The sequence below is a fragment of the Podarcis vaucheri genome (assembly GCF_965113315.1).
Source record: "Podarcis vaucheri genome assembly, chromosome: 5".
NCBI classification, from domain to species: domain Eukaryota; kingdom Metazoa; phylum Chordata; class Lepidosauria; order Squamata; family Lacertidae; genus Podarcis; species Podarcis vaucheri.
The window spans coordinates 85,177,152-85,204,983 of record NC_138763.1 but is presented as its reverse complement, the minus strand read 5'-3'; the positions used below and the strand labels follow the sequence as shown (position 1 = coordinate 85,204,983).

At 43.9% G+C, this 27,832-nt stretch overlaps 1 protein-coding gene across 6 annotated transcripts in view; it reads right to left on the bottom strand.

Moving 5' to 3' along the window:
- Window positions 1–1,231: 1,231 nt before the first annotated feature.
- LOC309533614 (uncharacterized protein) overlaps window positions 1,232–27,832 on the bottom strand; it is a 46,036-nt gene continuing 19,435 nt past the window's right edge. For 2 of the 6 annotated variants that reach the window (XR_014220313.1, XR_014220314.1), the window contains 2 exons: window positions 5,544–5,690; window positions 4,805–5,092 (listed from right to left, as the gene is read on the bottom strand). Coding sequence is in view for 1 of the 6 variants with exons in the window: in XM_082225156.1 (XP_082081282.1) it covers window positions 1,281–1,425; window positions 1,566–1,675; window positions 5,544–5,690 (402 nt within the window). In the remaining 5 variants the exon portion in view is untranslated. Of the gene's footprint in view, window positions 1,426–1,565; window positions 1,676–4,804; window positions 5,093–5,543; window positions 5,691–6,160; window positions 6,336–26,568; window positions 27,360–27,832 lie in introns of those variants that run through there. The other 4 variants (XR_014220315.1, XR_014220316.1, XM_082225156.1 and 1 more) reach the window with 3 other exon arrangements.

Here is a 27,832-nt window from a genome sequence, read left to right as displayed (position 1 = left end):
TTCTCCCAAATTTTCTGCATGTAGGCAAGTTTTTGTATGGGAAGAGCATTCCCTAATGTAAGCTGGGAATGGTTCAGCTCGGACAAATCTCATTTCCTTGATCAGCTCAAGGAAAGCGATACCTTTGAGAATGTGCTGGTCCTATGTGTAAATGAAAACCTAAACTTCTTATCTCTTGGCAGAGTTTTCTTCTAATCTTCTAGTTTTTATATTCCAGTTATTTAAAGGGAAAGTTCTCAGACGAGTTTATAAATGGCCCAGTTAAGAAAACAAGCTGCATCATATATGCCTTCTTGATGTTTACCAGCCTTCATCAGTCTGGGGTCCTCCAGATGTGTTGAACTCCAGCTCCCGACCGCTTTGGCCATCATAGTTTGCTGGTTGGGATTAATGGGAGTTGTAGCCCAAACGATCAGGACACCATCTCCAAATGCTTGGTACAGCTTTAAATGCTTCCCAAGTATTTGGCTCATGATGTACCAGGGGATTAAGTATCTCTAGATATGAAACTGCAACTCTGCCCAGGGATAGGGGAAGGGATTTATGAACATTTTTCTGGCTGCTTCCCAGCGAAGGATATGCATAATACTGAGTGGTATCATTTAACAGAGAAAAGAAGAGAAGAAATCTTCACATTCTTTACCCATCCCTCCTTGCCCCATATATTTAAAAATACGACCGTATATGCATTTCCTCTCACTCAACAGTTTATATGTGAGTCTCTCTCCAATGTTTTTATTTTAACATTAGAGGCTCCACAATTTTCACATCCCCCAGTCATCCAAAAGCCCTGTTTAAATGACACTACTTATTGTTCATGTGATCCCAATATGGACCTGCTGTATTTTTTCTTTCTTTAAAAAACCCTCAATAGTTTTCACCAGGGTACCATTAATTGTTACAAAATGTGGTTTGCTTAATGTACTGACATTAAACAAAGCCAGATGTAGCTAAGGAGTGAAATATCCAGATGAAATTATGATTTAACGGAGAAACTATGTGTGGATTAAGGTATACAAGTGCATGTGTGTGTAGCTGACAACCATTGGAAGATGCAATCCATAGCCCCATCTGTCTTTACAAACCAATTCTCTTTATTATTTTATTGCTGGGATGGTTTTAGTATTGTATTCATCTTATACATGTATTGGAAATGGCCTTGGGAGGCCCTTGCAGGGCAGAAAGGTGTTACATAAATGTATAAATAAGATCAATAAAATAAATTTGCCAGTCATTGTCAGATGGTTTTATTTGATGCCAAATCAGTCTTGTGATATGTTTCAGAGTGACTTAAATTCCCATTTACAGAAATTGAGATGTCTCCTTCCAAAGATAGTCCAAGGGTTTTGCAGAAACAAAGAAGGCCTATAACTGGTCCATTCAAGCATGGTACCCCATTGTCCAGAAGAGAAACAGAGTACACCTCTGGGGAGAGAAGAATCAATCAGTTTCTGTCACATATGTTCATTCTATCCCATTTTCATAAAATACAAACCCAGGAGGTGTGGAATCAGGTCAGTCCATTTCAGAATTTGCAAAGAGTGAATTCCTTAAGCATCCCTCACCTTCCTCTGGTACCCTGGGTTCTCCCTTCAGACATGCACTGCCCGTCACATCTTTTGCATCCTGTTAGTATCTCCCGTTTCCAGGCTTTCTTCATAATTGCCTTCTTCATCTGGAAGATGAGGTTGATGATATATCTGTCTCTTAATGGAGTGAAGGTGGCCTTCTCATTAGGGAAGATTAACTCATAGGTCATATTATGTTAAATTGATTAAAGGAGGTGCGTGTATAATAATATCACAGTAATATGGGTTCAGGAAAGGAATCTTTCCTGTGTCTGTCCAATTCCAATATGAAATTTCTGCCTCTCTCTCTCTCATGCACACACTGCTGCCTTTGAGGTGCTAAAACAAAGAATCTCTTGTTAAGTGTGCACAGAGAGGCGGGGATCCATCTTGAAATGTTAGTACTTCCTGCAGATTTGGTCCCATTCACGATAGTGAGTGTCACTACACATGCTGCTTCAGCACTTATGATAGGACAGATCCCAAGTCTCTGGATGACAAGTTGTCAGGATGACAAGTTGGAGCCAAAGGACCATTCTGCATTTTGCTCTCACATGTGACTCCTCACCCACCAGGCTGCATCAGTGGGTTATCCAACCATGCTAGCTCTAGGCCCCTTATCCATGGTCCATTGATGGGCTCTGCCCCCTAACCCATGCAGCTCTACTTCTTTGTATGCTTGGCTCTGTCTCCTGAATTCACCAACCTTCATCCACTGCTACAGGGTCTGAGCCTCAGTCAACAGAGCAAGACCAATACCACTGCTTATACAGTCGTACATTGGAAGTTGAATAGAATCCATTCCAGAAGTCCGTTTGACTTCCAAAATGTTTGGAAACCAAAGTGCTGCTTCTGATTGGCTGCAGGAAGCTCCTGCAGCCAATCGGAAGCCATGGAAGCCCCGTTAGACGTTTGGGTTCCAAAGAACGTTCGCAAACCGGAACACTCACTTTCCGGTTTGCGGCGTTCAGGAGCCAAAACGTCCGAGTACTAAGGCATTCAGGATCCAAGGTATGACTCTATGTCAGCGCAATGGGGTCTCTAGTGAGTGTGTATGTTTCAGGTTTTCTTTCAAAGGTAGGGTTTCCCATAAAAAGAAGGCCTGGTTCTCCAAGGGGTCATAGAATTACCAAGTTAGAAGCAAGCCTGAGGGTCATCCAGTGCAATTCCCTGCAATGCAGAAATCTCAACTTGATCATACATGACAGGTGGCCATCCAAACTCTTCTTAAAAACCTCCAGTGAAGGAGAGTCTACCACCTTCTGAGTGAGATGGTTCCACTGTCAAACAGCGCTTACTGTCAGTACGTTATTCCTGATGTTTCGTCGGAATCTCCTTGCTTTGGGATTGTGAAATGTTTGATGAGGGAAGGATTGCTGGCTGTTTCACTAGGGCCCAAGCAGTAGGATGATGGCCTCCTGGATCTGATAAAAAAGTCCATCATTGTCCAGTAATGCGTCCTCACAGTGGCCAAACTGATGCCTATGGTGAGCCCACAAGCAGGGCCTGGGTGAAACAGCACTCTGTCCGGTTGCCTTCCCAGCAACTGATACTGAGAGGCATAATTCCTCAGAGAGTGGAGGGAGAACACAGCCATTGTGGTTAGCAGCCACTGATAGGCTTATTCTCCATGACTATGTCTAACCCCCTTCTAAAGCCGTCCACATTGCTGAACATCACTAAATCCTAGTTTATGTGCTGTGTGAAGCAGCACCTCTGTGCTGGTCCTGGGGGGGGGGGGGTTTACCGTGCGGCGTGGTCTGGGTCCGGTACTGGGTCGAGGGTATGGAGGCTGTCCATCAAGGGCGAAGCGGGGTCCAAGGCTAGGAGCTTGGCGTGGTCAGGAACTCTGGAAGAGCAGGACAGGGTGCTGGCAGGAACAGGTTACCAACGATGTTGCTCCCACAACCTGGGACTGGACGGGCTGGCCTTTATCTCCTCTGAGGCATAGGGCGGCCCCGGTCCACAGGTGACTCGCCTCTCCTGGCCTGGAGGCGAGCACTCCTCCTGCAAGAACTTAGTTCCCTCCGCCTCTCTGCCCTGAGCCTCTGCAGCTCAGGAGAGGCTGGAGGGTTACTGGACCCAGAGGCAACCTCACCTTCCCCTGACAGGGCTGGGAGAGGAGCACCTGCAGGCAATGGGTCCTCGATCACCTCCGGAGCCAGAGTGGATTCAGCTGGTGTCTGCTCCTGAGGATCCTGCACAGGGCCCTTCAGATTCAAGCCCCTGCCCCGGCTCAGCCAGCCCTGGAGGCGGGGACTCCTGTGCAGGCTGGGATTCCTCAGGTTCAGCCTCTGAATCAGATTCCCAGGCCATCCCAACCTCATTGTGTGCCCCCTTTAAAGGTGTGCAATGGTCCTTAACTCACCGTGGGTGCTTCTACTTCTCTTGTGGCAAAATGCCAAATGGTGGCATTGGACTGAAAGAGCATTTCAGATCTGGGAGTGATGCAAAAGCCCCAGAAGAGTATGATGATGCGTCAGCATCCTATTGGCTCCCGGAGCAGAGCAAGGAGCAGGAAAGGGAAGAATAGTTGGCAAAACCAGAAAGATGCATTTGTTCCAGCAGTCAGGCTGCCTAGCAAACCTCTCCCCTGTCTCCTCTCTGTCTTCTCCGGGCTCTTTCTCCTATCCGACAGCCTATTTCTCTTCTCATTATGCCATTCCTGTTCTCCCCAGTGATTAAGTGCACCTTCTTCCTAACCAAGGAAAGCAGTTGCCGCTTGGCTTCTGGAGACATAAATAAACAAAAAAGGTCAGAGACGCAATCCCTGGTGGAAGCAGACAAGGACTGAGACATCCTGATAAACTTTGGCTGTAGAGTTGCAAAGATGGCAATGAATTAAAGGGGATAAAAACGCAACCCAATTATGTATGCAGATGGGGAGGGAGTCTGGAAGTAACTGAACACATCATTTAAAGGAAATAAAAAGGGGGGAGAAACTAGCAACTGATTTAAATGTCTTGGATCCCTGCTGAGACTCATTTCCTAAACCAGGATATGTAGTCTGCCATTCCGTCTGGGTTTTTTCCTCCCAATTTCCTTGGCTTTTTTTCCAATGGCTGGCTTTGTATATGTGTGGGGGGAAGGGGGAGGGGATTGTATCAATTTATGTTTTACTTATTGTTTAGAATCCATGATGTCATACTCTGAGATCCCTTGGAATCAAATACACCCAGATTTCTGAATTTCAGAGCATTCCACCAACATTTTTATTTCACCCCAGTTCTCCCCCCCCCCAGCCCCACATACAAATTTGTGATGAACAGTTTGATTCAAAGAGCTCCTTGACTTCACAGCTTTCAACTTTCTTGCTCGGAAGTAAAATCCTCTAGAAAAATTGCTCTCCGGCAAAATGGAAAAAGTAGCAGTGCATTTTCTCTGAACCAGGAGAGGTTGTAGGCAGGTAGAAACCAGATTTCATTGCCAGCAGAAATGTAAGGACCATCCCCATGTTCAGTAGCAGGTCCAGGTTAGGTCCAGGTTGCCACTTCTCTGTTGCAAAGTGCACATGGAGGTGAGATCTAACCCAAGGATATGATCACTTGTTTGGTTTAAGGAAGCATAAACAGACATATAATTTCAACACACAATTTTAACATGTAATTTCATTATGTGTATTAGTTTTAAAACTACTGATATTATTTATAATCATTACGTTTTATATGCCAATTTGTTTTAAACTTGATTTTATCACCATTTCAATGATCTATTCGATCTGTATTTTAAATCTATATTTTATATACATTTTAAATCTGTATTTCACCTGTATTTTAAATAATATTTTTATGTAAACCAGTTTGCCAATTAAGCGATCTATAAATCCATTGGGCAAGCTGAAACAGACAGGACTATTGGAAGCGTTGAATTCCTCCCTAAGTGTTGAAAATTGTAGTATTCTGAATTGTTTCTGCACAGCTAGTGTTGAGTTGGATTCTTTAAAATTGGTGGGTCAGAAGAAGTATTGGTACTCACTTTGGGGAGTTTCCATGATGCTCTGATCGTGCCTCCTTCATTACTCACTGTCCCACCAATATGAAGCAATGTGATCAATGGAAGTCTTGTCTCCTGTTTGAAAGGAAGCTTCCCCGGGTGAGAAGAAGAGGCCCAGAAGATGACCTCCTGGAAGGACAAGTAACTCTGTCACATTTCTGCATTGGATTGAATCATCTAAGAAAGGCTGCACTTCACTTTTGACTCTTGACGGTGTCTGCCCATCCATTTATGTGCTAGAGTCACCCCCTCCCCAGTCTTCACTAATCCCATAGACCCATCAGCAGTAATTCATCCTTGGCTGCTAGATTCTATACGTGGCTTTAGCCAGAAGAGACCCAAAGAACAAGGCATGAAAGGTTAATAGAAGGCAGAAAGCTTCCTCGAGTAATCACAAAGGAAAGCCAAGCAGCACTCGAGGCAGATGCTCGTTCGGAAGTGACACTGAACCCCCTCTGGAAGACTCGGCACTGTATCATGCAAAACAGAACACCCTTAATTTAGGATTTAATAGCTCCGAATCTCTGGTGGGTTGAGAGAGGGATATTAATTCTGCCACAATATTGGATTAGAGTGGAGGCAATGGAAATTTGTCTTACCTGTTGTATTGATTTAACTCGAGCAGATAATGGCCTGACATGAAACAGTGGAAATGAAAAGGAATCCGCCTAAGCCTGCAATCCCAATGCGATTCAGAGGATGTTGCAGCAGGGGTACCTGCAAGTCGGGACTGGCTGCCGCATTACGGAGCTTCTGCAAGGCTGTGCCGGTAAGCTTTGCAATGAGAAGGCTACGTGCATAATTACAGGGATTGGCAGTAGGAGCAGAGTGGCTTCTGTTCTAGCTAAGGTAAAGGACCATAAGCTAAAACAGAAGCCACTCTGCTTCATGTAAGAGTTGGACTCTTTCAGCGAAGTCCCTCTGTCACGCTATGTTATCTTGTAGCGGCAGGTTTTACAGTGTGGCCCCTCCCAAAAGCAACACTGCCCCTCCCTGGGAGATGATGATTTGGGGAGGAGAAAGGACCTACATTATCCTTCTCTCTAACAAACATTACTTTTGGAATCATACATTTGGAAGGGACCTCCAAGGCCAGCAAGACGAACCCTCTGCTCACGGGTGCCAACTTGAATAAAATATGGCACATGATCGATCACATGACAAGGTGCATGGACACCATTTAAATGGCAAGGCCCATCAACTTAGGGGGCAGCCCTCTCAAATATTTTATTGGGGAGGTTGAAGGCCCCGTGGCCCCTAGGAGTTGGCTCCTATGCCTCTGCTATTGAAGGAACTCACCAGTACGGCAGGCATGAGAGAGGGGGTCAACCAGCCTACCCAAAAAACCTCTAATGCAGGGGGGTCTGCCACCTTTTGTGATAGTTCTGCTTCCTTGTCTCCTCCTGTTCCCAAATCCCTCCTGTTATGTATTCAGACTGGCTGCAGTTCTCACTCTGGGCCACCAGTATGCAAATGAAGGACTGAGAGTTGCTTTCACTAGCTGGGTAATTAGTTGAAATTTGTTACTGTTACAAGTTATTGAGCATTATATAAGGCAGCCAGCTTCACTGTTGTTCAGAGAGACTTAGAGCAGTGCTAACTGCTGTAATAAGGTTCGTATAGTAAAAGCTATGGTTTTCCCAGTAGTGATGTATGGAAGTGAGAGCTGGACCATAAAGAAGGCTGATCGCCGAAGAATTGATGCTTTTGAATTATGGTGCTGGAGGAGACTCTTGAGAGTCCCATGGACTGCAAGAAGATCAAACCTCTCCATTCTTAAGGAAATCAGCCCTGAGTGCTCACTGGAAGGACAGATCGTGAAGCTGAGGCTCCAATACTTTGGCCACCTCATGAGAAGAGAAGACTCCCTGGAAAAGACCCTGATGTTGGGAAAGATGAAGGGCACAAGGAGAAGGGGACGACAGAGGATGAGATGGTTGGATGGTGTTCTTGAAGCTACCAGCATGAGTTTGATCAAACTGCGGGAGGCAGTGGAGGACAGAAGTGCCTAGCGTGCTCTGGTCCATGGGGTCATGAAGAGTCGGACACGACTAAACGACTAAACAACAACAACAACTGCTATAATTAAGAGCTGTTGCTTAAAAGAGCTGTGTCTGTCGCCCATCTTTCCCACTATACAACACCTCCCATCACAGGACACCTCACAAAAGATGTCCTTGCCCAGCTTCAGCCCTTTGGAGCACTGCTGAAAAGTGCCATATAAATGTCATTCTCATGGAAATGCATTGTTTTCCTTGACCCACACCGCTCAATGACTTCCGTTCCTACCAGTTTTACTAGGTGATCTCACATCTACCGCTGAGCTACCTTTAAAAGGCTACCTCAATTTTAACTGGAGGTCACCTCTTTCCAAAATTCCATGGAGCAAGAGGTGCAGGGGATAAGCAGAGGTTGGCATCATGATTTTCCAGCAGTTTCATAGGGTACAAAAGTATGGCATGTGCACTGCAAAATCCACACCATCTGTTACAGGGTTGGCCATTTGGACTGAAGCTCAGCAGGGAAGATTATACCATATAAGTGAATCGGGGGCCACTGCTTCCTCATTATTGATTTGATATATGGGTATTTATTTGTTTATTGCCTATATATCCCACCTAAGAACATCATAAGAGCCTGATAGATCAGACCAGCGGCCCATCTACCATCCTGTTCTCACACTGGCTAACCAGATGCTTGTGGAAAACCCTCAAGAAGGATTTGAACACAAGAGCCCTCTCTCCACCTGTGGTTTCCAGCAACTGGTATTCAGAAGCTTTGCAGCCTCCAGCTTTGGAGACAGAGGACAGCCATCACCCTCCAAAGAGCTCAAGATGGTTCTGTTCCTCTCCTTTTTTTAACCTCAAAACAACTCTGTCAGGTCGGTTAGGCTGAGAGACTGTGACTGGCCCAAGGTCACCCAGTGATTTCCGTGGTTTAACAGGACATGTGGGTTCATATGGGAGAGAGCAGTCCTTCCTAGTTACGAGCAATAAAAGACAATTAAAGACCTCATGGTCCATTATCAAGAGCTGGACTAGTCAAAAACCTAGAGAGAGGATCCTGTTTTGTAGATCCAAAGAGCATCCGTACTACAGAATCCAACACAGAATTTGGAATCCCGAGAATGGGGGCAGTGTTGGTTGGGGTTTTCTTTTTTTTAAGGACTGTGTTTTTAGGCCTTATAGAGAGATATTTGAACATGATTAGGTGGTCTTGGTGAAACTAGGTAGCCAGTGCAGCTGTGACATATGAGTTACAACCAGGATGACCTGGCAAAATTCATTACTTGAAGTGGAGATTCAATTTCACAGTGGCTTTGATAAGAGGGGCTCCTGTACTCATGCGTCAAAGTCAATAAGACTTTTGTATTGGGTAAGAGAGTCTCATGGGCAACAGTGTTCGGGTCCTCGATTCCATCATCTCCTGTCTCTTTGTCAGATACTGTTCTGCTAAAAAGGCCAATCAGGAAAAGTTCTGCCAGTCTGCTCTAATAGGTTTTTTCCCTCTGATCTAACCTGACACCTTTGATGACAAGAAGGTGAACTGTGAAATGTCTTGAGAGTGCGATGGGATTATACTTCCTCCCACCAATCAAGCCAAAAATCTCCCTCCCCTTTGATGCTCTGATGTAGACTTGCCTGCTTTAATTCACATCTCCGAACCATAGGGAAATGATCCATGGCACAACTAGGTCACGACAGGCACAAGAAGAAATATGAGTGTGCCTGTGGAACTCTGCCAAAGCTGGAACTATTCATTTTGGGTCTGAGCTTTAGAGATGTTCAGCACTGGATGAGAGATGCAGGTGCTCTCTGACTTGTGTGATCATATACAGGCCGGTGTGGAAAGCCAGCATGGTATAACCTTGGAAGACCAGGGTTCAAGCTTTGAAGCTCACCATGAGCCACTTTCTCAGCCTAGCATAACTCACAGAATTGCTGTAATGATAATTGAGGAGGGGGAGAACCATGTATACTATACTACCTTGTGCTCTGTAAAGGAAAGGGGGTATATATATTTATATACCTATATCCATATATATGTATTTAAAACTCAATAATATTTTTCCTTTTGTGGGCAAACAAATTGGGCTTGCAGATGAAAAGCTCCCAGTGGATTATGTCTCCAAACCAATTAGCATTAAGCTCATAGAGATATGTGTGTGTGTGTGTGTGTGTGTGTGTGTACACAAAACAGAGGTGTTGCAAACTTAAATGTTTCAGCTGATTGCCAGCCTTTTAACAAACTGATCTAATCTATCACCTCTTTTTATAAAGGAAAATATATATATTCTGCTTTTCCACCCACTGGGACCTCCATGCAACTAACAACAATATAAACAAGCCAACACAATTAATAAATAATGTCCCTAAAGGCAGATAGATTATTTATATCTTTCTCACTGTTAGGAGATTCTGAATGTGCACCCTTGCTTTGTAAATTGAAAACAAGGTATTAGGCCATGGGGATTCTAATAACCAACAAAATAACCTGCAGACCTCAAGACTGAAGTCAACCCATCCTTGGTAGAAAAGGCAAACACCACTCACTCCTCTTGTCAAATATCCAAGTGAAATAGAAACATCTTTTTAAAGAATAGGAAAATAGGAAAATCTTTTTAAAGTGCTGACAATAAAGCTGACCTGGGAAATTTTCTGAAACAGGGCACTTCAAAACGTGGGAACGGCCACTCTGTCCCACTGTGTCCCCATTTCACCACCTCTTTTTGTTTTGTTTTGTTTTTTCAGGTCCACAATAACTGCCCCAAACCCCATTGCTTTATTCAGGATTTGCAGTCTCATAACCAGTGATGCTTGGGAATTCTAATAAAAGTTTGGTCTGCCTTCTTCATTCAAAATGGTGCCCAGTTGCATCCAAACAAACAGGAAAACCTGTTCCTTGATGTCAGGAATCTTCATGCAAAATTTTGTTATGAAAACACATAGCGAACAAACAACTTTCCAAAACATAGGCTATATCCTTATCAGTAGTTGTGTGTATGTGGTGCTCTTTCAGGAATTAAAAAACACACCTACCCTACAAATATTATTGCATTTCTCCTCCTGTTTCAGGGGCTCTCTTCCAGAGAGGGTAGCACTTTCTTGAGGAATGCATTACGTATATACTGGAGAAATCCATCTGGTTGTGAATTCTCCTCTTGTATCAAACCAAGCGCATGCGTGCAGAGAGATTAAAACATAGCTGTATTTTGGTCTAGGCAACATATTCTCTTTCCATTTGGAAGAACAACAAAGCCAACTGTCAGCTGTGCAAATAATAGGACATTTATTTTTGCAGCAATAAACATCTGAGAAGTTCTATCCAAGCCACCCAAACAATATTACAATTCAGTGCAAAAATAAGCATCCCACAGCCCTTTCCGGGAGAAAGGAAAATATGCTGATACATTGGCTCGAGGGGGGAATTTAGACGGCTGCTTGCCTTTCCATCCACCATGGGCAGATCCCAGGAACAGGGATGTCTCGAGAGATCTGGTGTCAGGTACCAGCACCTGAGAGAACAGAACACAGATTTCCCCCCACCCCTTGTCCAGAGAACACATCTTCCCTGTCTAAACTCCCTTGCCAATTGAGATCACTGGATGGGACCCTGCTAATGATATCATCATCAAAAGAAAGCAGGCAAGATCCAAACACCTCCAGGCACCACATTTCTGCTCACACAGATAGTGCCTTCTTCTTTTGACCACTCCTTGTGCCTCACTAGCTGTCACTCTAGAAGACCCCTGTCTGGGGGAAACTTGCTGGAAAATCACCATATGCAAACCATATGCAAAGAACAGTCAATATTTCAGCCAATGGCAGGCAGAAGTGGAGGTTGGGCTTCTTAGCAGCAACACCAAGGCTCAGGAATTGAGTGACCAGAGGCGGCATAACGTCACTATGATGTATGTGGCCCCTCTGTTTTGCCAGACCATCACAAGTCGAAGGATGGATTCAAAGATTCTTAGCTGCATTCTGGGATCTTTATGTGTTCATTGTTTCTTGTGGTTAGATTTTTTTTTTAAAAAAAAGATTTCCAGTCGCTCTAATCGTGACAGTATTTTTTAGAAAAATAAATTTTAAGCTGCCTTCAGCTTGTGGGGAGATAGCTAAATATTAAAAGTAAACAAATCAGTATTGTGTGCTATGCAGATAATGATAGATTCTTTCCATTTCCTTAACTCATTGGATATTTATCAGGCTTTGATTGGTTCTCAGTCTCCAGGTCCTGTTTCTGATTGGCTGGGAGGACTGAATTGCTTTTCAGCCCAAAGGGAACCTCCCAGGCATGAGTATTCTGTTGTCAGTCAATAACCAGTAAGTAAATGGAGACCACATACCAAGGAGCTTAAAACATCTCTGGAAAGCCTGGACCATGGATGGAAGACTCCATTGGAGACCACATACCAATGAAGTCTTCCATCCATACCCCAGACTTTCCAGAGACCTTTTCAGCTCCTTAGGTTCTTTTTGTTGTTGTTTTGGCTTTTACACTTCCATGGATACTGAACCCAATTCAAAGGCATGGATAGAGGTTATTGTCTTCCATCCAACATACCAGTCTCAGTGACTTCATCCAGGTGAGCTGTTGCCAGTTGGCAATTGGCGGAACTCAGCCGACTGTGAGAAAGATGGAGGAAAGCAGGGAATGTGGTAAACTGAAACCAGGAGCAAAGAGGGAACTTCCGATCAGAAGCACCCAAAATGGATTTAGGAGGTGGAGTGAAATAATTGTGTTTGTTACGTTTGTATACCATGCTTCTCGTGATACAACAGGGGTGGAGAACCTCAAGCCCCAGGGGCCAAATGCCGTGGCCCCTGGGCCTGTCTCTTTGGTCCTTGGGGGCTCCCCAGGCAACACCCATCACTAGCATTGCTTCACAACCTCCTTGAGTGTTTCTGCTTGTGTCCTTGAACTCTTACAATTACTCTTGCCTGCCTGGGTGGAGCACAGAGGGGAGTGTGTGAATGTCTGTAGTGATTAGCCTACCATGCAAAGCACATTCTATATACCATACAGCACATTCATTGCTCTGTCTGCTTTTGCCTTTGGCCCCATTCATCACTGGGAAGTTTGCCCAGAAAGTTTTCCCACCTCATCTATAGAAAATTGTTTCTGTAGAGGACCCGGTGCTTGTCCAGTGAAAGGAGTAAATCTTCCAGAGCTTTGGGCTCCCCAAAAGGATAAGAATAAATAACTGTGAGCTACAACTGCTGAGCAATAGCGATAAAGTGCCTGCTTAGGGGGTCAAACCCTTAATCTGAGCAGAAAACGGATAGTACAGTTGCAATAGGGTTGCATGGAAATATAAGTTGGTGGTCTTGGGGTGTGCAAGTTTCTGTATGCACAACCTGAAATAATGAGCATTTTTACATGTTTCTTTTTCATAGAATCATAGAATGGCAGAGTTGGAAGGGACCACGAGGGTCGTCTAGTTGAACCCCTGCAACCTAGGAATATTTTGCCCAATATTTTGCTTGAAGCCACAGTTCTGCTATTAAGAGTCTCATGCTCCATCGACGATTTTTAACTATCTCTAGGACTTGAGAGCAGGGGAAGGAAGTTTCCATACAGATTTGGAATTTGGGCATGTTGAAATCAGGGTATCAAAATTCCTGATACCCTTCAGTTCGAGGAATTCAACAGACGGGGAACGTACGCGAAATTTCAGTTTGGCTCTTCTGCCCCTCACTTCCAAGATGCTTCTCCTTCCGCAGCAGTGGAAGGATGAAAAAGGCTGTTTGCTTCCATGCTGGAAAAGCAGACTCCGAAAACCTGGTCTCTTGAGCCAGCATCCCAGAAGCTGTGCCTGTTCCCTCCCAATAAACCTTCCACAATAAACTGTGTGGGATTGGCTTTCAATTATGTAAGCATCGCCAGCCAAGTCAGCTTGCAGATAAATTATTTATGCCAAGTCGCTGAATGCACGGCTGCATGAACAATGTGTTCGCATTAATAAACCCAACTGCAAACGCAAAACAGATCTGAGGCAGGAAAATTGAAGCAGAAAACCCTACATACCACTAGATATAATGCCATCAAATTTCAATGGCATTGACTTTCTGCTTATTGCATTTTTTCACATTAGTCTCCAGTGTGCTGAAATAAGGACTCATTTTGCTCTGCCTTATCTTTTATTTGGTTTACAAGGGTTATGCAGAACACAGCAGTGGCTGTCTTCAACCAAGCACCCTCCAGATGTTTTGAACTACAAGTGCCATCAACCCTAGCTATTCTTGCTAGGGCTGATGGGGGTTGTAGTCCAAAATAACTGGATTATTTTATTTTATTATTTATATGCTGCCCAGTTATTATTTATCTGTTGCCCCGCCACTCTGGGTGGCTCTCAACAGAATATTAAAAACACAATGAAATATCAAACATTAAAAACTTCCTTATGCAGGGCTGCCTTCAGATATCTTCTAAAAGTAAGATAGTTGTCTATTTCTGTTTGGAACCAGTTTGGCCACAGTTTGGAACCAGTTCCTTAGGGGAAATGAAGACTGGGGAGGCTGTAAATTTTGGTGCAAATACAAAGTTGCTGCTTTTCCCAATCAGTGTCCTGGACATGTTTTTTATTTATTTACATTGTTTATATAATGTAAATAAATAAACATATTTATTTATTTTAGTGTAGTGTAAATAAATATATTTCTTTATTTTAGTGTAAACTAAAAGAGGCAATGAGATTCAAAAATGCAATAGTGCATACTGATAAGAGCTTGGTACTGCTGGTAATGGATATGCTTGTGTTTCTATTTTACTCATGTGCAAACTTGCATGTTACACATGTATTCAAGGAAAGCACGGCATTGGGGGATCTCTAATCTAGAGATAGTTGCATGTCCCTGTGCTTATTGCACTATGTAGCTACCAATTTAGAAATGCTGGTGTAGTCTTGCTTGCTTGGGAGAATTAGCAAGCACCGATGAATGTCAATATAAACACAGATCTCCAAATTCACAGTTATGCATGAATCTAGGGTGTTCCAGCACTCCAAAGCTCACCCTGGGTGTTCCATCAGTTTTCATGGCAAGTTAATGAGTGGTGTTTGGCTCTGCATAAAAGGGAATTGTTATTCATAATGTAACGACATAGTGTACGGTATGCTGATGTTACTCCTTCCAAATGACATCCCTGACCTTTAGCTACTATGGCAACATGTGTCATTCCAGGGCACTCTGGGGACGAAATGTTGGCTCCCTCCCTTCTTCTCCCCCCCACCCTTCTATAGTGGCAAATATTCATAGAGGGGGGAAATACTCAAACTGGCCTTTTTCTAAGGGGTGAGGAGGTGAGAAAAATGGGGAAATCATATTTTTTTTTAAGAAAGAAAAAAAACTTCTTTGAAATTTCAGCTCCACTCCATTAGGGACACTTGTCTGTTTGAGATGTTACAGCCCTATTCCTATAGGAAGCATTTGGCATGCCAGGGAATTCTACTGGAAATGGAAATTGGAGCAGAAATTGCTGTAATCTGCATGTTCATCTGAGGTGCAGGACAAAAAATCACACAAGCCAATATGTGTGGTTTATTTATTTATTTATTTATTATTATTATTATTTTCAATCTGCCAACATTATGTAAATAATCTCATTGTTTTTTACATTGTTGTTGATGTTTCACTTCTTTTGAAATGCACTGAAACTACTGTATTTTTCGCTCCATAGGGCGCACCGGACCATAGGGCGCACCTAGTTTTTAGGGGGGATCAAGAAAAAAAATCTTAAAACACAAGATCTACCCACCAGGGAAGAATGGCAGATGAAGCTGATGGACTACATGGAACTGGCGGAAATGACTGGCAGAATCCGAGACCAGGGAGAAGAGTCGGTGGAAGAAGATTGGAAAAAATTTAAAGTATATTTACAAAAACATTGCAAAATTAATGAATGTTAGAAGGATGCTGGAATGAAGTTATATGGTTTTAGCAGAAATGTAATAAAGAATTAAGTAAAAGCTGATTGATAATGGGCCAAAATGAAAAATTTAAGGTTAGAGCGTTAAGATAAATGATAGAACAAAAATTGAGAAAGATGGAAAGAATTTGCTGAAACAATTAATTGAACTAGAATACAAAAAAGGGAGGTGTGAGGAGGTCGATGAAACAAATAAATGAAAGGTAAAGATATGGAATATTGGATGTGTGTTTTAGTGTTATTGTTTCTTTTTGCTGTATTGTTTTTCTATGTTTTTCTTTTTATGTATTGTAATGTATGTCCTGTTAAATTTTTTGTTGTTTACTTTTTTTTCTGTAATTTTTAAACCTCTAATAAATATCATTTTTTTAAAAAAAAACTTATCCCCCCCCCCGCCCCAAAGAGCAGCGCACAGGCTGCGCAACCTGAAGGGAGAGAAGCCAGAGGGGCTGTGTGCGGCTATCCCTGAAGCCTGGAGAGCGAGAGGGGTCGGTGCGCACTGAAGCCTCTCACTCTCCAGGCTTCAGCGAAAGCGACGGGAAGCCTCCGCGGCTCGGAGGGAGCGCTCCCTCTGCACTTTGGAGGCTCAGCGTTGCTATCACCGAAGCCAAGGAGCCTGCATTTGCTCCATAGGACGCAGACACATTTCCCCTCAATTTTTGGAGGGGGAAAACTGCGTCCTATAGAGCGAAAAATATGGTAATTATGTAAGCTGGTAGCAAGACAAATAGTACAGTGGTACCTCTGGATGCGAACGGGATCCGTTCCGGAGCCGCGTTCGCATCCCGAAGTGAATGCAACACCCGACTACGCGTGTGCGGGTCGTGTTTCACCGCTTCCACGCATGCGCGTGACATCATTTTGAGTGTCTGCATATGCATTACTTCCGGGTTGCGCTCCATTACTTCCGGGTCGCCGTGGAGCGCAACCCGAAAAATGCTTAACTTGAAGCGTATTCATCCCAAGGTATGACTGTATACATTTTAGCAGAAGCTGAATTGTAGTAGAAGAGAAACAGCGCTGAATGTGACAAAAACAGGATGGGATGGAAATTGCTGCCTCGTTACATTCCTAGTAAGGATGACACCCCACACTGCCTGCTGCAGAATGCATATTTATTCATTCTGAAACAACTGACCTCATAATGTCCTATCAAATGGTGGGTTGTGCACTATGCAGTGCTTTAGCGCTCAAGCATGCGTTATGTGACCTGCATATGCAACTAGAAGAGAGAGATGCTGGGGTCTTCCCCTCCCCACCAGATTTAACAAGATTCCAAGAAAGGCAAGAAATGAATTGGATACTTGAAGGTTAACCACTGTAGTTGCAGTGTGTGTGCTCACACTCACACTTTTTTAAAATGGCAATTCAGAAATATTACCCCACTCAAAGCACCACAGAGCCAACAATTTACCTGGGGATGGGACCACAAAATTGGGGCTGCCACAAGTGAAACTACTGAACTATAAAGGGCCATTAGAATAACCAGTCTAATACTCCTGCATAACCGTCTTCCCCAGAGATGATTGCAGCCCACCTTGGTTCATACTGTGCCATATTCAGCTGGGAACACATGGAGTTACCCTAACAGAATCACTGCAGTTTTGAACGAACATTGGTGGGGGGGGGAATACAATTTTTCAACCTGCTCATTCTCATGCCTGTTCAGAGTTGCAGCTCAATTTGACTCAGCTTGGGGGGGGGGGTCCATTCAGCAGCTACAGAACTAAAAGCCATTGGATGTTTGGAAATCTTATTCAAGGCAGTCAGGTTGCAAGGTGTTAACTTTACTGGCCATGCAAATCCCAGCATGAGAAATAGCTTCCATGCTTCTTTCCTAATGTGACTTCATTGCACCTGAAATTACATTGCAGAAATAGTATTTTGAACTCCCGTTTCCCAACGGAAAGCTTAGGTCAGGCAAAAGTAGCCTGGAGGGATACATTTGCCTGATTAAATCTGATATATTCTGAGTATCCTGCCTTGCTTTTAGCTTTTTCCTAGTCCATTTATTCTCGGCTAGTAATCAACCTCAGCAGCCACCTATTAGAATGATTACTGCTTTACAATATGTAATGTGTAGTGCGTCGAGCTGACTGTTTCTTGCATATGAAATATAAGAAGGGAAACAGAAAGATTTTGACTTTGTCATTTACTGCATCCAATCACATCCAGGAAAATGCATTTTTCAGTGGGGGAAGAACCTCACCCCACAAAAGTGAGCTGGTGGAGATTTGGGCCTGCAAGACCAGTTGAGCCAGGGATTTGATGGCTGCACACCACAGGCCAATCTTGATGTAACCTGAGTAGTGTCTGTTTCCCTGCCACTGCTTCGCCTGGCCAGGGCAAAGGCGGTCGTCCTCTTATACACCTGCTGGGATTGACAAGGCATCTGATCCTCACCTGAAACTCATAACTCTCCTGACAGGTCATTTGGTCTGCAGCCACAGTGTGGAAATAAAGGATGAGATTGCCCACCAGATACCAGGCACTCTACTATTCAAATTAGGCCCCCCCAGTGTTTTTGTTACAATCCCCATATCAATTAAGTAATCGATTTTAATCTAGAATTTAAATTCTCAAAACTTTCTTATTTGTTAATTCGAGCAAGTAAACTACTGCTCTCACTTCATTACAAACAGTATTTCTACCTTCAACACACTTGAGCAAACCTGCTCCTCTTCCTTTCACAGATATTTTGTTGCCATTTGCAACTGTAGCTGCCTCTGATTAGTTATCATTTAACTCTTTGGGGAAATAATTAGCATCACACATCATGTGCATGGAGGTTGCCGAAGCAATTAACCAACTAGAAGGATTACTGTTAATCGCACCATTTTCCTATAACTTAATATTGCTGGATAGTTCTGATGAACTGCAAAAGCATTTTTAGTTTGCCTTCTGTTGCCACCCTGAAACCTTTCTTTATTGGTGCCACTTTGCTTTGTACGATTCCTTGCAAATGAAGGAAAACAACTTTTCTGCTTGTATGTGTTGATAATATAAGTTTGGTTACTGAGAACAAACAAGACTGTACAAAAACAAGATTGGGCACAGGCCTGACCAGGACATAGGCTTCCTGACTGTGACAAAGGTGACCTGTGTGTGTGATTGCTTGCTTGCTTAACAGCTGTTGGGAACTTCAAGGTCCCTGCTCTCCCTTCTTATGGTCTTTGTACTGGACCTGGAGACTCCAATAGAGAGCATTCCATGTCAAGAAGGAGGGCAAATGGGCACCCTCTCAAATGACAGGGCAGAAGCTACATGGAGCAGGGCCTTTTCACTGGTGGTGCCCGTTGTACGCCTCGCTCTTCCCAGACCTGTTGCCTGCTGGGGAACGGGCAGGCTGGCGAGGCAGGCAGGCTAGATTTAGAGGCCCAAGTTGTCCTCCCCTCACATGAAGTCTTGGGTTTGCAATTTTGGGAGAGGGGAGACTGCAGAAGTGGGGAGAGGGTGGGCTGGCAAGGCCCCCTAGATTTAGAGGCCCTAGGCATCAGCCTACTTAGCCTATACATAAATCTGGCACTGGTCCCTCCTCCTGAGACGAGGAAGAATCAGGAAAGAGGGAATGGTTGCAAGGGATGAATTTGACCTGCTACGGTTGCAGTTAGGAGAAATGGTTTGATTCCTTGAGCAGAGCAAGATAAAAGGAACAAAGGCGATACAAGGCTATACAGTGGTACCTCGGGTTACAAACGCTTCAGGTTACAGACTCCGCTAACCTGGAAGCAGTACTTTGGGTTAAGAACTTTACTTCAGGATGAGAACAGAAATCACACTGCGGTGGCGCGGCAGCAGTGGGAGGCCCCATTAGCTAAAGTGGTACCTCAGGTTAAGAACAGTTTCAGGTTAAGAACGGACCTCCGGAGTGAATTAAGTTCTTAACCCGAGGTACCACTGTATTAGCAAAAGCTTTTGTGGGTCCTGCATTGGAGCTGTTGTTGTTTCAGGTCACATGGCATTCCCCCAGCCTTGAAAGCTTCACCAAAAAGGGGGAGTTCTTCGGATATGTGCTGTGAACTGCCCTGTGATCTTCGGATGAAGGGCAGTATTCAAATTTAATGAATAAATAAATAAATAAAAAGATATAAACTGCAGCACAACTAAGGACCTCAGTGAGGATCTTGAACAAAGTGGACCATTTATATTTAATAAGGCAGTTGTTGCATGTTAAGTATCCATGGCCTGTAAATAAAGCATCTATTGAAGTCTAATTATCTTAAGAGGTGCATCTAGCTCTTTGTGTAATTAATTGCACATTACACATTCAAATCAATGCATTTGCTAGTGGTAGCTCAGCAGACTGGCGATGAGTAGTCTACTTATCAATTAAGTGCCATTGCTGTATCAAATTAATTAGATATCAGCGAATGTGTGAAACAGCTATTCATGTCTTGGGCAATATCAAATAAGTGACATTTCGGCAAGAGGTCTTTACGCTTGCAGCTGATCCAAATAGTGTGTTTTTTGAGGGCAATTTCACACAGACCCTCCCGCAGTCCAACTTTCACACAAGTGCATTACTGTGCAGATGCCATTATAGCATGAGTATATGAGGCAGATATGAGGCTACAAGGGTACCAGGAGCCCTGTTCAGGCACTGATTACCCATTGCAATTCAAACTGCACTAGGAAGAGTGGCAATGTGCTGGCTGGGCCCATCTTCTTGGTTGCATCCTTGAACTCAGCTCTGATGCCCTCTGCACATTGGAGGTCAAACACCCTCAGTAGGAAGCATCCTGACAGAGGTTGTGACAGAGATGGGGGGGCAAACCATTGTGCCCCCTGTTCTCTTATGTGATTCTAATCAGGGCCAGCCCAAGGCATTTTGCTGCCTGAGGGTGCTAAGATTGGTGGAGGTTGCTAAGATGTATAAGACTGAATCAGATAAGTGCTGGAGATACACTGAGGTCGCGGGTACATTCTTTCATATGTGGTGGACCTGTAAAAGAGTAAAAGAATATTGGGAAATAATTTATAATGAACTGGAAAAAAATGTTTTAAAGCACCTTTCCAAAAAGAAACAAAACAGAACAACAACAACAAAAAAAAACAGAGTCCTTTTTGTTGGGGACAATTCAGATGGAAAATCCCAGGTGTCAAAAAAAGGTTATTTATGTATGCCACTATGGTGACCTATGTTTTGTTAGCCCCAAAATGGAAAATGAGTGAGGTCCCAACCAAAGAAGAATGGCAACTTAAACTGATGGAATATGCACAGCTTGTGGATCTAACTTACAGAATACGAGAAGAAGATTCATTTAAAGAAGATTGGAAAATGTTTATTGAATATATAGGGGGAAATTGAATACACTTGAAAACTTTGGCAGCATTAAGATAAATTCAACAGTGTAAATAAGTTTTGATGGAAGTAATAATGGAATACTGAATGGTTTAGTTTATATAAAATACGCAGGGATTTATGTTATGCAAAATGAACCATGTAAAGAGAGGAAGGGGAGTCATTGATATTTTAAGGTTGTTTAAATGAATATTCTAAATTGTATATATATATATATATATATATATATATATATATATATATATATATGGGACGTTTTATATATATATAGGGGACGTTAGTCCTCTGCCCTCAGAAGCTAGAGAAGGCACTTTTTTGACACGAGATGTATATTTAAGGACACATCTAATTTCGGTAATTTTAATGTTGCGTTGAATTGCATTTAATGGTGTTTTTTAATTGTTGCAGCCAACCCTGGAACCTTAGACTGCAGGGTGGGTAATTAGAAATAATTATAATTATTATAATGGCTAGGCACAGCTTGCTCCCCCAATCAAGGTGCATAGTCCCCAAGGCTGGCCAAGTTATTTTGGTACTGAGGTAGAAAAAACCCCAAGCACCTTTCCCTGGAAGTAAAGACAGAATAATAATAAACAACAATGCACTGCCTTTTGGGACATTCAGAATCAGCTGCCTGAGGCAACTGCCTCACTCTGCCTAATTGTAAGACTGGCCTTTATTCTGACCATGTGGTGGGATTGAGTGCAAAATTGGGTTGTAGGAAACAGAAAGGAAACCCAAGTCCAGAACAGCCACGGTGAACCAGTGTCTTAAGGAGGCTCTTGAACGTAGTAACAGAGGAAGTGTGTTTGATATCAGGTACAAGGGCATTCCAGGGTCAGGGAGCTGCAAGTTGAAAAGGATGCAGGCGGAGAACAGAAAAGGTCATCTTAGGTTTAACTAGAGGATTGGTGCTTATTGTTGGGAAAACATTTTCAGCCCCGTTGGAAACAGGGTACTGGATTTGATGGAGCATTGGTTCAGTCTAGAAAGTTCTAAGCTAGCATTTGTCCTGAAATGCTAGTATTGTATGTGTAGGCAGTCTTTTTTTCAAGGGGAGGATTTCAAAGATTCAACCCATTATTGCCTGTTGTATAATATAAACTAGCTGCAGATAAATCACATACCCTCCAACATTTATCCGATGAAAATAGGGACGTCCTATTCCATCGTCGTTGTCGTCATTGTTGTTGTTTTTATATTTATATCCCAGTTGCCCCAGCCACTTTGGGCAGCTTCCAACATCTATAGAAACATAATCAAAACATTAAACATTTTTTTAAAAACTTCCCTACACAGGGCTGCCTTCAGATGTCTTCTAAAGGTTGGTGTAGTGGTTAACAGCGGTAGACTCGTAATCTGGTGAACCGAGTTCACGTCTCTGCTCCTCCACATGCAGCTGCTGGGTGACCTTGGGCTAGTCACACTTCTTTGAAGTCTCTCAGCCCCACTCACCTCACAGAGTGTTTGTTGTGGGGGAGAAGGGAAAGGAGATTGTTAGCCGCTTTGAGACTCCTTCGGGTAGTGATAAAGCAGGATATCAAATCCAAACTCTTCTTCTTCATCATCGTTACTTATCTCCTTGGCTCGGGGGTCACATAACTCCAACATTTCTCCACCGAAAATAGGGACGTCCTACCATAACCGCCAACATTTCTCTGATGGGAATAGGGACATCCTAAGGAAAAGCAGGGACGCGGGTGGCGCTGTGGGTTAAACCACAGAGCCTAGGGCTTGCCAATCAGAAGGTTGGAGGTTCGAATCCCCGCGACGGGGTGAGCTCCTGTTGCTCGGTCCCTGCTCCTGCCAACCTAGCAGTTCGAAAGCACGTCAAAGTGCAAGTAGATAAATAGGTACCGCTGTGGCAGGAAGGTTAACGGCGTTTCCATGCACTGCTCTGGTTCACCAGAAGCAGCTTAGTCATGCTGGCCACATGACCCAGAAACTGTACGCCGGCTCCCTCGGCCAATAAAGCGAGATGAGCGCCGCAACCCCAGAGTCGGCCACGACTGGACCTAATGGTCAGGGGTCCCTTTACCTTTAAGGAAAAGCAGGGCATTCTGGGATCATATCAGAAACTGGGGTGCCTTCTGTAAATCTGTGACTGTCCCTGGGAAATAGGGACACTTGGAGGGTCTGCAATCACAGTAGCTGACCTATTCATCTGCTTTAGCTCTGAAGCACAGACAAAGGGCAGTTGGCGAGCCGCAAGCAAAGCTCTAAATTAGTTCTTCTTTTATGCAACACAGATGCTAATTCTTTAGGTCCTGGGGTCAGGGCCTATGCAACTAGAACGCTATGCAAATAATCCCACAAAACTCTCCAACAGTTTCTCAGGTGTGGGGTTCACCCTGAGCTGTGGCTGCTGTAGCACAACTTACAGTGGTGCCTCGCAAGACGAAATTAATTCGTTCCGCAAGTTTTTTCTTCTTGCGAGTTTTTCATCTTGCGAAGCACGGTTTCCCATAGGAATGCATTGAAAATCAATTAATGCATTCCTATGGAAACCGCTTGCCAGGCTGGCGGTGCGGAGAAGGGCTTTTCTCCCCACCGCAAGCCTTCAGGACAGGTACGGGAACAGAGGGGAAGGGGCGCAGCGCTTCTCCTCTGTTCCCGGGGCTTGCGGTGGGAGGAGGGTTTTTCCTCCCCACCGCCAACATTCAGAACAGCATTCTGAATGTTGGCGGTGGGAAGGAAAACCCTCCTCCCACCGCAAGTCTTCAGGACAGCCATCCGAAGGCTGGCGCGGGGAGAAGGGCTTTCTGCCCCACCGCCAGCCTTCGGAGGAGGTCCGAGGACAGTGGGGAAGACGCGCTGCGCTTCCCCGCTGTCCCGGAAATTTCCCTATGGGCTTTCGTCTTGCGAAGGAAGCCCATAGGGAAATTCGTTTTGCGAAGCGCCTCCAAAACGGAAAACCCTTTCGTCTAGCGGGTTTTCCGTCTTGCGAGGCGTTCGTCTTGCGGGGCACCACTGTATTTATTTTTTCCCTAAGGTTTTGTGAGGGGAGGCTGTTGATATTACAAGTAGCAGAACTGGGTGCCATTCGAGCCTGGCCAAAATTTTGATTCCACAGTGCCCTAGCCCTAGCATCATTCTGAGTCTCTCTCTCTCTCTCTCTCTCTCTCTCTCTCTCTCTCTCGGTGGTACTACAAATAATGGTTCCGAATATTTGGTTAAAAACCTGCAAAATTGCTTTCTTTTTAATAAAGGCGTGAGGAGAAACCTCAGAAATTTTCTCAGGGGGAAAACGTCTTCTGCGAAATTTCACATCAGGATTTCTGGGAATTTCAGATTATCCCCTTGGACCACTCCTTACAAGAGGGAGTCATAGCCTGGAATTTCTCAAGGGGCTATGGCACATCCTTACTCAAGCATCCTTACCATGCTCCCCCCCTTTCTTTTGTTCCAGCAGTGTCCCTGCTGAGGTGTTCCTTTTCCTCATGAAGGTGTGGTAGGATGAGACCCCTGAAACTCATTTTCGCTGGTGACCTAATCAAGGCTTTGAACCCAAGTGTCCTAAGATGAAAGGCTATTGCACATATTTTTCATTTGAAAAGCCATTTGGAGAGCACATAGACCTTTTCCCCCTGAGAGGAGGTGTCAGATTGATGTACTGCAGCACAAAATGGGAGTGTAAATGTATGTGATGTTCATGGACTAGTGAATAGGGCTAGTTTACTATGAAATGAATTACTGGCAAAACAAATGGGTCAGCTCCTAAGCCAGACACTCTTTTTGCTTTTTGACTTTTCGAGGCACCGTTAACCAAAGGAAGGCTCCGAAAGGTGTTGATTCCCGACACTTTTCTAATGATCCTGTCATTTCGCTGAAAAATGTTTTAAGTGCTGCTGAAGATTTGTTCTCATTTTTATTTTAAATGGAACAAGGACAGAGAAAAGAGCTCGAGAGGGATGGCAGGCTCAGAAATGGCTTATTGCTATATTGTCATAATGGGAAGAATTCATTTGGTTAAGGGCTTTGGGGGTAATAAACGCAGCCTCTAAATTAAAGCAGCCTTCAGAGTTAATAGCCGCAAAGACTTACTCCAGTTCTTTCTGTCACAACTGTTAAAGTGCAAATAAGCATGGGGCTGGTTTATTGCGTGTGTGTTGCTAGCTCAGGACATGCCAGCTTCTTTCTAAATATGAAATGGTGCGGCTACCTGCATATTCTGAAGCAATAACGTCTCAAACACTTAATTGATGGAAATACTTCTGTTTGGTAGAAACCCACCACTGCCAGTATCCTGTGACTGCTAGGATCTGCCGTGCCTTGAAGCAGCATCCCCAGACCCATCAGCATGACTGTGTCCCTTGTGGTGAACCACTTGAGGCTATCCACCTCCTGCTCAAATATCCTAGATAGCCTCCTGAAATGGCCGATCCATAAATATCTCTGAATATGGGGTAGCTCATCAGTAGGCAAACCAAGGCCCAGGGGCCGGATCTGGCCCAATCGCCTTCTAAATCCGGCCCGTGGACAGTCTGGGAATCAGTATGTTTTTGCACGAGTAGAATGTGTCCTTTTATTTAAAATGCATCTCTGGGTTATTTGTGGGGTGTAGGAATTCGTTCACCCCCCCCAAAAAAAATATAGTCTGGCTCCCCACAAGGTCTGAGAGACAGTGGACCGGCCCCCTGCTGAAAACGTTTGTTGACCCCTGGGCTAGATTGTTGCTTGGGCATACTAGCTCAGGCCTTTGTGTCTCAATGTTTTCTTATATCCACCTCCAGCCAGCTTATCGGGTGCCTTTTTTTGCATCCAGTTCCCTTTGGATTTGAATTTGACTCTGACCAGTGAATGATGTGACAGCCCTGCATTTTGTCTTGATGACCAAGTTCCCTGAGACCTCACTGAGGTCATCCTATACATTTGGCTCTGCCTTGGCTACCTATGGCCAGTGCTCTAGGGGTACTCAAGGGTACGCAGAACCGGCATCTTTTTTTATAGAAGAAAAGCACTGGTTAAAGGTGTGGCACTTACTATAACAACTTCATGGTGAGTACCGGCAACATTTTTTTCTAGAAGCACTGCCTATGCCTCATGGCTAATATTGACCAGATCGCCTTGATTTCCAGAATCTCATCCCAGTGGAGATGTATCAGGGATGCCTACTGCCTGGAGAAAATCCGCTAGTATTTTCTGTGATTTTTTAAAAATATACCAAAATTGGTATGTTCTTATGCCCAATGTAGACATTTTTGCTCAGGAATTTACCATAATATAATGCATTTTTTATATTAGTTTTTTTTAATACTCACTTTACCAGTGTATGCATTTCATTGGGCTGAAGAACTGCACTGAAAATACAGAGGTATGCATTGGTTTCTGTTCTTGCATTGTTTCAGAAAGTGTAAATTCAGTGAGCTTGCCTTTAGACGTGAACTGAAGCAGAAAAGGGGTGTTTTCTTCCTTATGCAGTTCTTAGGAGCAAGGAACTTTGTGGAAGGCTCTTTCCTAATGGAAAGACTGTAGGTTCCCCAAACACCTTATCTTCCCTCTAAACTTTCAGATAGGCTGCACCTAGACACATCAAAGAGGCGCTTCAGTTAAACACATTACAAACTTTGTATGAGAAATCGGGTTGGCAAAACTGGAACTCCACAGCGCCATCTGGTGTCACAGTGTTAGAACACATAAACAACACATATAAAGTACTTTTTCTTTGCCAATGTAGCTGAGTCCATAGTTGAGTCAGATAAAGTAGCTTGGGAGGTGAAGGCAGACAAACAGACAAGGTTTGTAGATGTGTAGGTACTGAGAACTAATACAGATGTCTTTATGGGTTGTATATATATCTTTCTTTATTCCTATCTCAGGGAATAATTTTATATGAAGATATCTAGCAAAATCTTTTTTTATCAAACCCTTTCCAGGCTCACCATTATTCCAAACTTGCTTGTACATTTCCAGCAGCTATACACATGAATGATTTCGGTCATTTTCCGTATGAGCTCTCTTCTACTGTAGACACTTTCCCCTCGAGGTCTAGGAGGGAGCTGGTGAGGTGCAAGAAGCACAGAGTAGACTGAATTTAGAGCTAGACTGAACGATTGCTAAGGGATTGGGGTGGGGGGGAGATGAGAGATCTATCTGCCCAGTCCAATATTCACAAATTCACTTGTGGAATTGGAATGCCACTCCCAGTCTGATTACACACTTCTCTGGATTTTGCAGTGCACAGAAACGGAGGACAAAAATACGTGTCATATGTAAAAGATACACAAAAATGCATTGAAAAGCATTGAATTGTGCATATTTTACATGCAAAGTCTGCAGAAAATGGATAGAGTAAAATGGAACAAGACAGAATGGACCAACATTGGAGTGCCTATGAGACGGAAACATGCTGCAATTCACTATTCATCTCATCCTTAACTATTGCTTGTTGTAATGCTACCTGTTTAGGGTGAGGGAGAAAGTTGTGCATTTTTATAATTACGTTTCTGAGTGTACCTGTAAAATGTCCTTGGGGTCCACCTTGAAATATAGTAAAGGAAATGAACTTAAGTCTCCGTTAACCTACGCAACAACGGTTGTTGTGAGCAGGTCCACCCCGGGTGTCATGCCTGGGTGTGTGTGTGACAAAATCCACCCAGGCGGATAGGCGTGGCGGTGCTTGCACCCCCTGCGGGCACATTTTCATGATTGGCGCGATCGTCATCGTAAAAATCCACCCTCTGATCGTGCAAATATGCCTGGCGATCAGCTTGGTACACCCTGGCAGGTGGCATTTGCCCCCCAGCAGGTGGCGCTCACATCCCCAGTGGGTGGTTTTATGTGATCGGCAGTCGGTCGGATTTTCATGACTGGCGGTTGGCGCTGGCACCCTCTGGCATGGTTTTATGTTATTGTCGGTCGGATTTGCGCAATCTGCAGGCATATCAACAACCTTGGGGTGCCCTAAAAAAAGCTCAAAAAAACTCAACAACTCTGGTCAACGTTCCCAAAAACTGCAATGTGGAGACGTGAGGGGAAAAATTCACAGCTGATACCACCTGACCTTGCTACACCTCTGGTTGTTAGGGCAACACTTGAATTC